The 12,748-nt window shown below is 37.1% G+C and overlaps 1 protein-coding gene across 1 annotated transcript; it reads right to left on the reverse strand.

Moving 5' to 3' along the window:
• Window positions 1-1,273: 1,273 nt before the first annotated feature.
• LOC116307006 (4-hydroxy-2-oxoglutarate aldolase, mitochondrial) lies at window positions 1,274-10,492 on the reverse strand. The gene is made up of 7 exons (XM_031717149.2): window positions 10,144-10,492; window positions 8,403-8,531; window positions 6,624-6,751; window positions 5,930-6,064; window positions 4,550-4,646; window positions 3,849-3,982; window positions 1,274-2,840 (listed from the first exon to the last, which is right to left on the reverse strand). The coding sequence occupies exons 1-7, from the start codon at window positions 10,445-10,447 to the stop codon at window positions 2,688-2,690; spliced, it is 1,080 nt and encodes a 359-aa protein (XP_031573009.1). The 5' UTR covers window positions 10,448-10,492; the 3' UTR covers window positions 1,274-2,687.
• Window positions 10,493-12,748: the final 2,256 nt, after the last annotated feature.

Consider the following 12,748-nt stretch of genomic DNA (forward strand, 5'->3'; position numbering starts at 1 on the left):
TGCAATTATTCTAATATTATGTAGAGAACACCTAAGAGAGAAGATCGTCTTAGACAAGTTAAACGAAACCATTCTTTTCTGTGAAAAATTCAATTATCTTTTGGTAAATATTTCATAACTTCTTCAGCCGTACTAGGCCTTTGTGCATTATACAGGTAAACCAGTGAACGCCTATAGGGCTTCTTGTTATCACAAAAGTTTCAACCGGTTCCGTGCGTGGCAGAGTGCAAGGGATTAGCTGATATGGTCTGGGGGCTGGCTGGTCTCTCCCTTGGTGATTTCGTGCTAGATGTCTCGTGCGGATGTCTTGGGGGTATGGCACACTATTGATCGTGTTATCGAATTAACAAATTGATATCAGATTTTTATGTGTCTGTCCTCTTATTGACGATAAATTGCGTCATCACATTGTCAAAGTAGTGTGGATCCACGAGGCGTAGCCGAGATCCGCATACTACTTTGACAATGTGATGACGAAATTTATTGTCAATAAGAGGACAGACAATTAAAAAGCTGATGTCTATTTGTTTTTTGCAATAACAAAAACGATAAAAACTTCTCATTTTTATCGATCAAAACAACCAACGGAAAGAGCGCGCGTTCGTTGACGTCAGCTTTATCTGTCTGTCCTCTTATTGATGATAAAAAATAACCAATCAGCGCGCGAGAAATTGGTAAGTTATTCTAAAAAAGCGCACTAACACAAATAAAGGCTTCGATTACGTCATAAATCAAAAAAATCTCCATTAGTCCGCATTTCCATCCCACAAGGCTTTCCGGTATCTATTTTTATAAAGCGTAAAAAATGCTATTATAAATATCCAGGGAATGATTGGAATGTTTGCCGTAAATTGGAACTTGTGTAAACGTTAATTACTACATTTTCCTTTTCCCAGAGCTATTTACTAGCCACGGTCACTATGTAAAGGATTGAAATCTCTTAATATTTTTCTTGTTTTGAGCTCATACATAAAACCATTTGTAAAATGGATTTTTTCAATGTGATTTTTACGTAATTCATGACGTAATACATAATAACAAATCAGAAAAACAAGTGGTAGTTTCAAATGACTTTACTCTTACTAGAAGACGTTATACCAGTTCAGAAACTTTTATAAGAAGGTATCAGGCAACCTTCTTAGTTTATAGACCATTTGCCAAAACAATGTTTGCCAAAATGGCTGCCAAAAATTTAAATCCAACTATTTTGACAAAGGGACTGTTGGTTAGATATGCATATAATAAAAGCTTTTTAATAGACCATGTAACTACGTTATCTGAAAATATGTATTTATTTGCTGCTTCTGGTCAAAAAAACACTGATCTATACGTTTTATATATTAAGCTTTGCTATCTCCAAGTAACCTATAAGGATATATTTTTCTGTCAAGTGTCAAAGTTTATATTTTTCTTTTTTCTCATTGACCAAGAGTACCACGTGATGGTCATCATATTTCACTGTGAACATAAAACCATTGGTAAGAATTCTCAGGACTGCAATGCTTTTATCTTCTTGTGTTGAGAATAGTTTTCTAGCAATCGTGAATAATTATTACCTTTTTTTAAGTGGTGTTGCATAAGGAATATTATATCTTTTGAAAATTCTTTCATTCAATAAATTTAGTATCTTTCTATGAATTTAATAATCTTTTTTAAAGGAAAGGTACTTTTTTATTGAGAAGGTTCGAGGATTGGAAGTAAACAGGTTGCAAGTACAGAATTCGCTGAATATCGAGAACTGTAGTGATGTGACAAATGAAAACTTAGACCTAGAGATTGAACGAGGAAAGTGAGATCTCTCCCCAGGCTCCCTTCTTTAAAACACGGGTATCCCAAGCACCAAAGAAAGCAAAAAATAAAGACCCCTGGTTAATTAATGGCTGCTAATAACCAGAGTAGAAAATTTTCGACAAACTGAACCTTTCATGACCTTCAAATGCGAGTTTTAACTCATAACTTAAAGTCTGGGTAATGAATTTGTTGCAATATTTCCTAAAATATTCTGTAATTTCACCTACATCAAGCTGATCAATGTTGACCAATCAGAATCGAGAAAATTCGCAAAACTGAGGAGTCACTTTTCCTCTTGAAATTATAGATTTCCAAGCCACCAAATGAAAAATAATAGCATTTGCTAATAAGAGGTTGATAACAATACAGAAAATAACACAATAACGAATGAGCTTTATATCGTTATTGCAATGGTGGACAGGTTTTTTTCACTGGTCAATTTTCACAGGCTTCAGGACACCTCAGTTTTGCAGTGACGTCATTTCTACGTCACTATTTCAGTTTAGCTGGATATATATTAGGGTTCGTGCTGAGGTAACCACTTAAAATTCAAGGACCATTCAAGGAGTATACAAGGACCCAAAAATGAATTTTCAAGGAGTATGTTCAGCTAAATATGCCAAGGTTTTACAATGTGGTTGCACATGGCCGACTTTCAGATTTGCTGATCTTTCTGACTAGATCTATTTCATAACCATGCAAGCAATAATCAAAGCAAAAATTTAAGGAGTTTTCAAGGAGTTTCGCTAAAATCGTAAAACTCAAGAGCTTTTCAAGTGCCCTTGAAAACGTGAATTAAATTCAAGGAGTTTTCAAGGAGTTTAAGGAGTAGCACGAACCCTGATATATGTAATACTTTAGACTTAGTCTCCCATGGAATATCAAATGTCAAAAAATCATTTAAAACCATCGAAAATGCTGAAAATCTTCCTGAGTTCTGTTAGTTGTGGTTCTTTGAGTGGAAGAAGAGGTGATCTCGTAGGACCACCGTAGTATCCCATCATTTCCATGGAGGCTTTTAGACCTGATACTCCATATGTCTTAGTCACCTAGTAGTATTGAATATCAATCAATAAAAAGCAACAACAATAAATAATAAAAAAAACTTCATGTAAGCGTAAACATGGTAAATAGCATCCTTGGATGTAGAGTGTTGGTTGTTTGCACATGGTAGAGTGTTGGTTGGTTGTACATGGTAGAGTGTTGGTTGGTTGTACATGGTAGAGTGTTGGTTGGTTGTACATGGTAGAGTGTTGGTTGGTTGCACATGGTAGAGTGTTGGTTGGTTGTACATGGTAGAGTGTTGGTTGGTTGTACATGGTAGGGTGTTAGTTGTACATGGTAGGGTGTTGGGTGCTTGTACATGATAGAGTGTTGGTTGGTTGTACATGGTAGAGTGTTGGTTGGTTGTACATGGTAGGGTGTTGGTTGGTTGTACATGGTAGGGTGTTGGTTGGTTGTACATGGTAGGGTGTTGGTTGGTTGTACATGTTAAGGTGTTGATTGGTTGTACATGGTAGAGTGTTGGTTGTTTGCACATGGTAGGGTGTTGGTTGGTTGTACATGGTAGAGTGTTGGTTGTTTGCACATGGTAGAGTGTTGTTTGGTTGTACATGGTAGGGTGTTGGTTGGTTGTAGATGGTAGAGTGTTGGTTGGTTGTACATGGTAGGGTGTTGATTGGTAGTACATGGTAGGGTGTTGTTTGGTTGTACATGGTAGGGTGTTGTTTGGTTGTACATGGTAGGGTGTTGCTAGGTTGTACATGGTAGGGTGTTGGTTGTTTGTACATGGTAGGGTGTTGGTTGGTTGTACATGGTAGGGTGTTGGTTGGTTGTACATGGTAGGGTGTTGATTGGTTGTACTTGGTAGGGTGTTGGTTGGTTGTACATGGTAGAGTGTTGGTTGGTTGTACATGATAGGGTGTTGGTTGGTTGTACATGGTAGGGTGTTGGTTGGTTGTACATGGTAGGGTATTGGTACTGTAAACTGTGCATGGTGGGTGTTGGTTGGTTGGTTGGTATGGTAGATTGTCCATGATTGCTGTTTACTGACTTACAGCTGTGTTTGGCAGGATTAGCTTATGTTGTAATAGTTTGGCTTCTTCCATTTTCCCCTCTTTGAATAACTGATGAAGTTGAGTGACCTCCCTGCCAAGTGAATTAGCCAGGGCACATACACCACCAACAGCACCTATCAACATAATAAAGATTGTTAGTAACATTTTCAAAATCTTTGATTAGAATTTTTATTTTTGGGAGGAAGGACTGCTAAGACAGAGGTGGACTGCAATAATTGCACTATCAAAGAGAGACCTTTGAAAGCTACCATTGTCTAGTGGTATTCAATTTTACCTTGAGAGAGCCTTTATATGCATACTTTTTAATGTCAATTGAAGATATATAGCAATATTAGCTTATGTGTCCTTGAAGTCTCATATGAGACTTGGTAGCTCAGTGGTTAGAGCATGGCACCGGAATTGCCAGGGCACCGGTTCAAATCCCCTTCAAGACTTGCTTCATATGCTGCAAGGATCAGCTCAATTTGATACACTACAACTGTAGTACAAATATATATTTCATATATATTCTCATAAACATATTATATTTCTCTCCTATCAGGCAGATAAACCCAACTTATGTGTCCTTGAAGCCTCATATGTTCAAGATCCAGAATTTTCAATTTGCAGCTTCATATACTGCGAGGATCAGCTCAATTTGATACAATATAAGTAGGATATATCATAATCATACTACTTACCAAGGCTGTATGATGCTAAAAGGAAGCTTGCTGAACCAGCAAGCACCTGGAAATTATGTTCAGCTGTCTTGTGAATCATGTATCCTATCTTTGTTATCTGAAAATATAGCATTACTTTCATTATCAGCTGCTGTAAATGGAGTTAAATATTAAGAAAAAAATATATTAGAGGGTTCGTGCTGAAGTAACCACTTCAAATTCAAGGACTATTCAAGGAGTATACAAGGACCCAAAAATGAATTTTCAAGGAGTATGTTCAGCTAAATATGCCAAGGTTTTACACGGTGGTTGCACATGGCTGACTTTCAAATTTTCCGTTCTGACTAGATCTATTTCAGAACCATTCAAGTAATGATCAAAGCAAAAATTCAAGGAGTTTTCAAGGAGTTTCGCTAAAATCATAAATTTCAAGAGCTTTTCAAGTGCCCTTGAAAACGTGAATTAAATTCAAGGAGTTTTCAAGGAGTTTAAGGAGTAGCACGAACCCTGTTATTAGTATGGATCTTGATAGACATTTGATTAAGAAAATAACCGTAAGAATTGCTGGACGTTTCGATGACATCCTCTCATCATTCTCAACAACATTTAATGACAGATCAAGGGTGAATTTATAAATATTTTATTTGAAAATAGTATCGAAAAAAATGGATAGAAAAGTTTTCATGTTGGTAAATAGTGTGTAAGGCCTAGGGCAAACGTCGAACTTTCCATGCACCGAACTCATTAAAAACAATGGATATCAGGTGATAATGAGGCGGCATTCTTTGATGTAGTTAAGTTTGGTGCATGGAAAGTTCAACGTTTGCCCTAGGCCTAAGTGTGATATATCATATTAAATGGCAATCCAGTGATTGGTCTATACGCTGTATAAGTCCACATATTAACTAAAAATCATTATACTTAATCCTGATTGGTTCAGATGTGGAATAATCCTGCTGGTTGGTTGGCAAAATGACTTTCTAAAGTACATTAATTTTTTAAAATGGAGAAGTACATTTTTAAATGGAAAACTATTCTAACTTCTTTGTCATGTACGTTGGCAGAAAGCAACTGTTTGGATGCTCTTCATTGTTACAGTCAACTCTTGTTACAGCAAACAACCTCAGGATCATCACTTGATGTCCCTAATGATGGTCATCCACAATAGCGAGAGTTAATGATGGTCATTTCTTTGTCAAGATTTTGCTGATTTTCCTTTCTGCAATAGTGAGGTGTCCATAATATTGGGGTCTCCACAAGGCGAGAGTTGAACATATTTTTTAAGTTGAAACAGAGTTTGAATGGAGAATGAGCAGCCACCCAATTAACCCCCTCGGATCTATCCTTCAAAGATTAGCTAAAATATAATTCATAGTATTACACAATAACATTTGATCTTACATCTCCTCCACTGTCCTTGACACCAATAATGTTTGGATGTGAGGAGAGTTTGATTACAACATCTGCTGACATGTCAATCCCAGTGTTGGCAGGAACACTGTACAATATCACTGGAATTGGGGAATTGTCTGCTACCTAGAAATATCAATCAATCATTCAATTGATCAATCAATCAGTCATGCAATCAATTAATCGATCAGTCAGTCATGCAATCAATCAATCAGTCAGTCAGTTATGCAATCAATCAGTCAGTCAGTCATGCAATCAATCAATCAGTCAGTCAGTTATGCAATCAATCAGTCAGTCAGTCATGCAATCAATCAATCAATCAATCAGTCATGCAATCAATCAATCAATCAATCAGTCATGCAATCAATCAATCAATAGCTAACCAACAACACCAATTAGTTATTCAGTCAATCAATCTATCAGGTCTTTGGTCAGTCAGTTAGTTGGTTAGTGACAGTTGGCCAGACAGACCATCGGCCTGTGCACGCACTCAGTCAGTCAGTCTATCACCAGGAACCCATAAATCAAACAGTCAATCAATCACTCAGTTAATCAATCAATAGGTGAGTCATTTTGTGCCTGACAATAAAATTCCTATGTGACTTAGATAAAAGCCATTACATTAGAGATTACAGTTAGAATATGTGTGTAGTGTATGGGCTTCCTGTGGACTAATTATCCATACCTTGATATAATGGGCTACCAAAGCATCAGCGGTCATGCTGCCTTTAAAAAAGCAGGGGGTTACTACAAGAGCTGCATCAGCACCAGCATCAGCCATTTTCCTGGTCATCTCAATAGTATCTCTCGTTACTAAATGTAGGTTAGAACATCAAAAGGTTTAAATGATATACAAAAGACCTAATAACAAAATACTGTGTATATTCTCTACTTTCACATCCTCATAATGCCTTGCATCTTTGGGGATAACCAATCAAAAAACTGTCCCAAATTGAAAGGTTTCTTAATTGGATTTATATTATACCTGCTTTTATCTGTACAATACTGATTATCAGTTTATTCCAAGTTATTTTTACGTGTACAGATCATCAAGAGTTTTGTTGTCTTACAGAAAATGTATTGACTTACGAAAAAGTTTTTAAAATGTACCTTAAACGTCTTCAAGCTTCTATCTTTTTCTGTTTTTACTTCTTCATTTTATTTTTGGCAACATTGTTTGATCAGCCTTCAGCAAAATAAGTGGGTTTTTACCCTCTGGTTACCCCCCCCCCCCCCCCCCCCCCCCCCCAGAGACGCAAAGGATTATAGGGATGTGAAAGTAGAGAATATAACAAATTATAAAATATTTGAGATTTAATGTGCACTCTGATTTGGCTGGCTTATTTAACCGTGTTTATATCAGAGGACAGAGACACGCTCGCGCAAAATCATTCAATAATATTTTATAAAAGCATTATAAATGGCTGCTTATGTCTCTGTACTGTAATGTAACAAGAGAAACATTCAGCTGTGACAATAAATACAGCTACTTCAAAAAACGTTGCAGGGGCAAGCGGCAAATGACGATCAGTGATTGGCGATTGCATGACTGGAAGGCACAGTTGGCATGTATCTAAACACAAATAATTGTGATATTTTAAATGGTTTTGTTAATTACGAACAACACTGAATAACTTAACAGCAACGTCTGTGTTATTGACAAGAATAATCACATACAAGTAATTCCAGCTGTTCTTGTATCTTGGAAAAACCTATCTCCTATCACTGTCTTATTACCTATTGCTTATTACAGTAGAGTGCACGCACTAAACCCATGAAACAAATACTAACTTTTAGTACTAAATGGTAATAAATAAACAATAGAAAACAAAGGATTCTGTATGAAATAGTACTAATTAGTACTAATTATAGTTCACAGATTTAGTGCCTGCAATCTACCTACAGCCTGTATTACCATAGCATTGCCATGGTCTACATGCAGCTCTTTTAGCCTCTTCTAGCCCAAGTTCTCTAGTTTTCCCCTCAGCTAAACCTAACAATGAGCTAAATTCCAATTTGATCTGTGATTTAAGAAATTTACAGGGTTCGTGCTGAGGTAACCACTTAAAATTCAAGGACTATTCAAGGAGCATACAAGGACCCAAAAATGAACTTTCAAGGAGTATGTGCAGCTAAATATGCCAAGGTTTTACATGGTGGTTGCACATGTCCGACTTTCAGATTTTCCAATCTTTCTGACTAGATCTATTTCAGAACCATGCAAGTAATGATCAAAGCAAACATTCTAGGAGTTTTCAAGGAGTTTCGCTAAAATCATAAAATTCAAGAGCTTTTCAAGTGCCCTTGAAAACGTGAATTATATTCAAGGAGTTTTCAAGTTTTCAAAGCATTTAACTGTGCTTTGAGTTTGATCCACCATGATGGTTATATTTCAGGGTCATATCAATAACATTTGAAAGCCTGAGAATAAACCCTGTCTAGGCAATTTAACTGGAGCATTTACCTTCGCAGCCTGAACCAGCTAGAATAAGCTTGTCTTGTGGAGCAAGCTGTCTCACTTTATGTACTAATTCAACCTTCTCTTCTGGACGCATGTATGCAGACTCTCCATTAGATCCCTGGACGACATATCCTGCAAAACCCAACAAATTATGACTTCAACTATCCTCATTACTAGCATACATGAAAAATTTACTCAATTTTGATTGGCTGACGGCAGTGCAGTTCAAATGAAATACCAGTGCAAAAACTCCGTAATACCAGTGCAGATTACAAATTTTCAGGATTCTGATTGGCTAAAAAAAACAATAAAAATTGAATTAGCCAATCAGATTATAGCAGTTGCCATAGTTACAGAACAGCCTTCCTTCTCTGGACGTTCTCAGGAATTTGAAAGCTCTTTCAAAAATAAACTCGTGTAAATTATTTCCAAATTGCACTCGAAACTATATTATTACCTATACAAATATCTGATTTTATGCAATTCTATTTGATATATATAAGCAATAAATAATAAGCAATGCACATGTCTGAACTGTGATTCAGTGCATGAGCATCAGAGAAGTTAGCTTTTAAGGTAATTCCCTTGAAAGAAATTTTGCCAAAAACTTTGTCCTGAAACTTTGCATGGACATTAATTATGTTATGGACATTTAAAAACTGCAATAAAAAGATGGGGTCACAATTCTCGTTTTTTTGCTAGATGCTCTCCAAATATGTCAATTTATATGTCAATATGGGAATTACCTTAAGTAACACAGGATATAGTCAGGAATGGATCAAGGATTTTAGAAGTGGGGTGACTATTGCAAAGGGTGTTTACAGGAATTCAAGTAAAGGGGGGTGACTGTTATTAATGAATTAAAACCTCATATTTTCAAGACATTAAGGAATCTGAAATTGCTTTACTTGGGATGACAGAATAGACTTTTCAAATGGGGAGAAGTTATTACATTAAACGAGGGGGTAGGTATGGGGGGATACTTTGTATTGTAAACCATATTGGGAGGGAGGGGGAGAGTAGTACATGTAACTTTCTTTATCTATTAGGGTCAAAATTATTTTTTTGAAAAATTATACAGTACAGTACAGTATACATGTAGAAAGCAATTTGATGAACTTTGTTTAGTGTGTTTTAATTTTTTAAATCTTATAAAACCCCTCAAATACAGACTAATCTACATGAATGTACAAAATTTACAGAGGGTTTTTTGGGGGGGGGGGGGGGGGGAAGGCAAATAAAATAGAAGTTTACCTGTTTCTCCCACATCTCCCCTCCCCAAAAATACAAATAATAACAATGAGTGGACCCTTAAACATGGCAAGTTTCTGCATGGGTACTCTTTCCCATTTAGGGTAGGGATGTGCTGCTGAGCCCTCTCAACCCTGATCCTGTTCCAGAGTAAAATCCCAGAAATTCATACCCTGTTCCAGAGCAAGATCGCTGAAAACCATACTGGCTTGTACCTGTATAGTGAACATAGCTGAGTACCCCCCCCCCTCCCCCCGGGCAAAAAAAAAACCACGTTAAATATGCTAATAATTTATGTTCTTGATATAATAGAGTACAAACACTAAAAGTGTGCAACACTTTGCACTGTTTAGTAGTAAATAGTGCTAATTAAACAATAGAAAACAATAGGATTAGCAGTATTTAGCAGTATTTAGTGGTATTTATGTTACACACTTATAGTGTTTGTACTCTAGCAAAAACTCTAAATACCAACAAAACCAAGCTACCCTACCTCTAAAAGGAATAGAATTCCACATCTCCATGTTATCTTGCAGTCCCTTATCGTATACGTCCTCATTACTATCAAACGGTGTTACTATTGGAGGGTAAATACCAGACAGATCTACTACACCAGACTTCCCTGTGGTATACGAAGCCATTTTCACGGTATTCAAATACGATATATGGTTATTTGCTCTGCTGGTACGTAAACTGTTGGTCTGGGTTAGAGATGAGCAGAGTCTTACGGAATAACGTAAGTTATTCGTGTTTAAAAAGACGTTTGTTGATAAAAAGAGACGAAATTTGGCCGCCATAATATGATCCCTTGTCGACTCCCTTGTCCCGTAGGGGAATCCGCTGGCTCAATACCACAGGTAACCCAAACCAATGAGATCAATGGGACTCCTACTTTAAAGTGTGAAGGGGCACTCCACCCCTTGGAGCAGCCTCCAAAAAAAAAACATTTATCATAATCAATCAATAATAATATAATATTTTGAGTAGTTTTGACGTTGAATAAAATTTTCAAGGAAATTTGCGTGGTGTTTTCAAAACTTTTAACTGGCTACCCCAGGCTACACAGGCTACCCAAGCTAGCTTGGTTGGGTGAACACTCCACGTATTATTGGAGTTAAATAAATTATCGTAGCCTTACCCTTAAACTTTATCCAGTATTGAAAATTTCTCGTTCATTGTACAGTGAGCGCATGCGTGTATTTGTAAACAAAACACTCAGCAAAACACATTATTTTGGATAGAAATGAGGCAACTGAAAGTAAATTGCGTGCTGTATACTCCCATAAAGCACGCGCTCCCACCAACCAAACAGAACGCAAGATTATAACTGTTATTTTAGAATTAACATATTACACCGCACGACGCCATTTTGCTAGCTTGGTAAGCCCCCAACGTGTTTGGCCCTACGTGCCACACAGGATGACGATGATGATGATGGTGTAACCCCCAAGACGCAAAGTATTATAGGCAGCGCAATTTTTGTAGAGACATTAAACATTGATCAATGCTTGGTTAAGGGATGGACCATTAGATTTTTGATGAGGGGGGGATTGGACAATTTATTTTGTGCAGGACATTTTTTTTACTCCTCATGGCTGTGTAGGAATTTTTTTTGGACATAATTTGGATTTTTTTCCTGACACTTTTCTTATGCACGATTTTTTTTCACTCCTTAAAGCTGTGCTCGATCTTTTTTTTACTTTTTATTTTTGCCCACCCCCCCACCCCTCGAAAATCTAATGGTCCGTCCCTAAGCGAGGTGCTTCATTTCAAGACGATTAAAAGATCCAAGATTTTGGACGGAAGATGTGGCTTAGAAGAAGTGCAGAAAATGGAAAGAAAGATGAAATTTTCAATCAAGTATGGTCTCAGGAAGTTTAACTTTTCTTTCCCTATCCGTACAAAACAAACAAATCCTTCAAACCACACTAGCCCCAACACCGTTTGACTCAAACTCGATGTGGTTTGGCTTACGCTGACATCAGGCGGTTTATTTGTGCTTTCCTACAGACATTTTATCATTATTTGCAACGTCCACGCCATTAGTTCTCGGGGAATACTATCAATACAAAAGTGCTAGAGTAAGCCCTTCTTGACTTCACAATGAACCAGGGTATGTCATTTCTTTTGATCAGGAAACGTGGCGATAGTTCATTAGATTAGTTCAGCTATTTAACCACGTTTTTCATGTCAAACATTATTTATTGCGCAATACCTCTTTACCACCACCATCGAAAGAGAAATTAGAAAATTAAATCAAAATCGACGGTCGGGCACGCCTCCTTTTAAATTAGTTTTAGCTAGTTGATTATCGCCTAAGCCAAGTTGATATCTACGTGTAAACATTTCGTCTAGACAGCGGCTGAAAAATTAGATAGTTACTTAGTTATTAGCTGCGGGATACCCGCGGTTATTAGACGCAATCTCATTAAGTTTACTCTCAGAAGAGTTGGAAGTTATTACAAATTGCATTTATTTAAGATAACATGTATCCATCAAGCTACGAATAGTCAAACTAATCTGGGCAGGTTAAATGGTAAAATATTAGTGTATATAAGTGTATTGCTTAATCGTACATCTCAGTTTGTGAATCTCAGTTCTGGAACATGCGCAGAGCTTTCATTTCTGTGTTTATTTTTTCATTTTTCAGAAGAATATACACATACCTGAGTGTATAGCCATTTTCGCATTTTGTGTTGATAGCTCAGTCATCAATCGGCTTACACGGACCCTTACCAACCATTGTATGACACACCGCGTCTTCCATTGTCATGTGACATGCACCAACACTTGTTAGATCATCCACATCGATCGCGTGCAGTTACTTTGGCGAGATCTAGTAAAAGCTATTTTATAGCACATCCGATCGACCTTCCATGAGTAAATATTCTGATTACAAAGTAACCCGCCGAAAAATGCTCGACCTTCAGTCTTCAAACGCGAATCTCCTGCAGATGTACCCAACAACACATCTTGGCTCAGTGGGATTATCTACCACAAAGGCCGGACGAGAGCTTGAATTTCCGTTTTTATAACCAAAGTTAACAAACCAAGAGAACTGACGACCGGCTAAGACAACACACGCTTTCGCTTTGACT

This window comes from Actinia tenebrosa, unplaced genomic scaffold (genome assembly GCF_029948245.1).
Source record: "Actinia tenebrosa isolate PJP-AT-01 unplaced genomic scaffold, QUT_ActTen_1.0 PGA_scaffold12__29_contigs__length_12842862, whole genome shotgun sequence".
In the NCBI taxonomy this organism is placed as follows: Eukaryota; Metazoa; Cnidaria; class Anthozoa; order Actiniaria; family Actiniidae; genus Actinia; species Actinia tenebrosa.

Excerpts from the sequence above, each read along its gene's own strand:
- LOC116307006 (XM_031717149.2), bottom strand. The coding sequence starts at position 10,447 with ATGGCGGCCAAATTTCGTCTCTTTTTATCAACAAACGTCTTTTTAAAC. Across the intron at positions 8,532-10,143 it reads GAATTCTATTCCTTTTAGAG|GATATGTCGTCCAGGGATCT; the intron begins GTAGGGTAGCTT and ends TGGGTTTTGCAG. Across the intron at positions 4,647-5,929 it reads TCAAGGACAGTGGAGGAGAT|ATAACAAAGATAGGATACAT; the intron begins GTAAGATCAAAT and ends CTATATTTTCAG.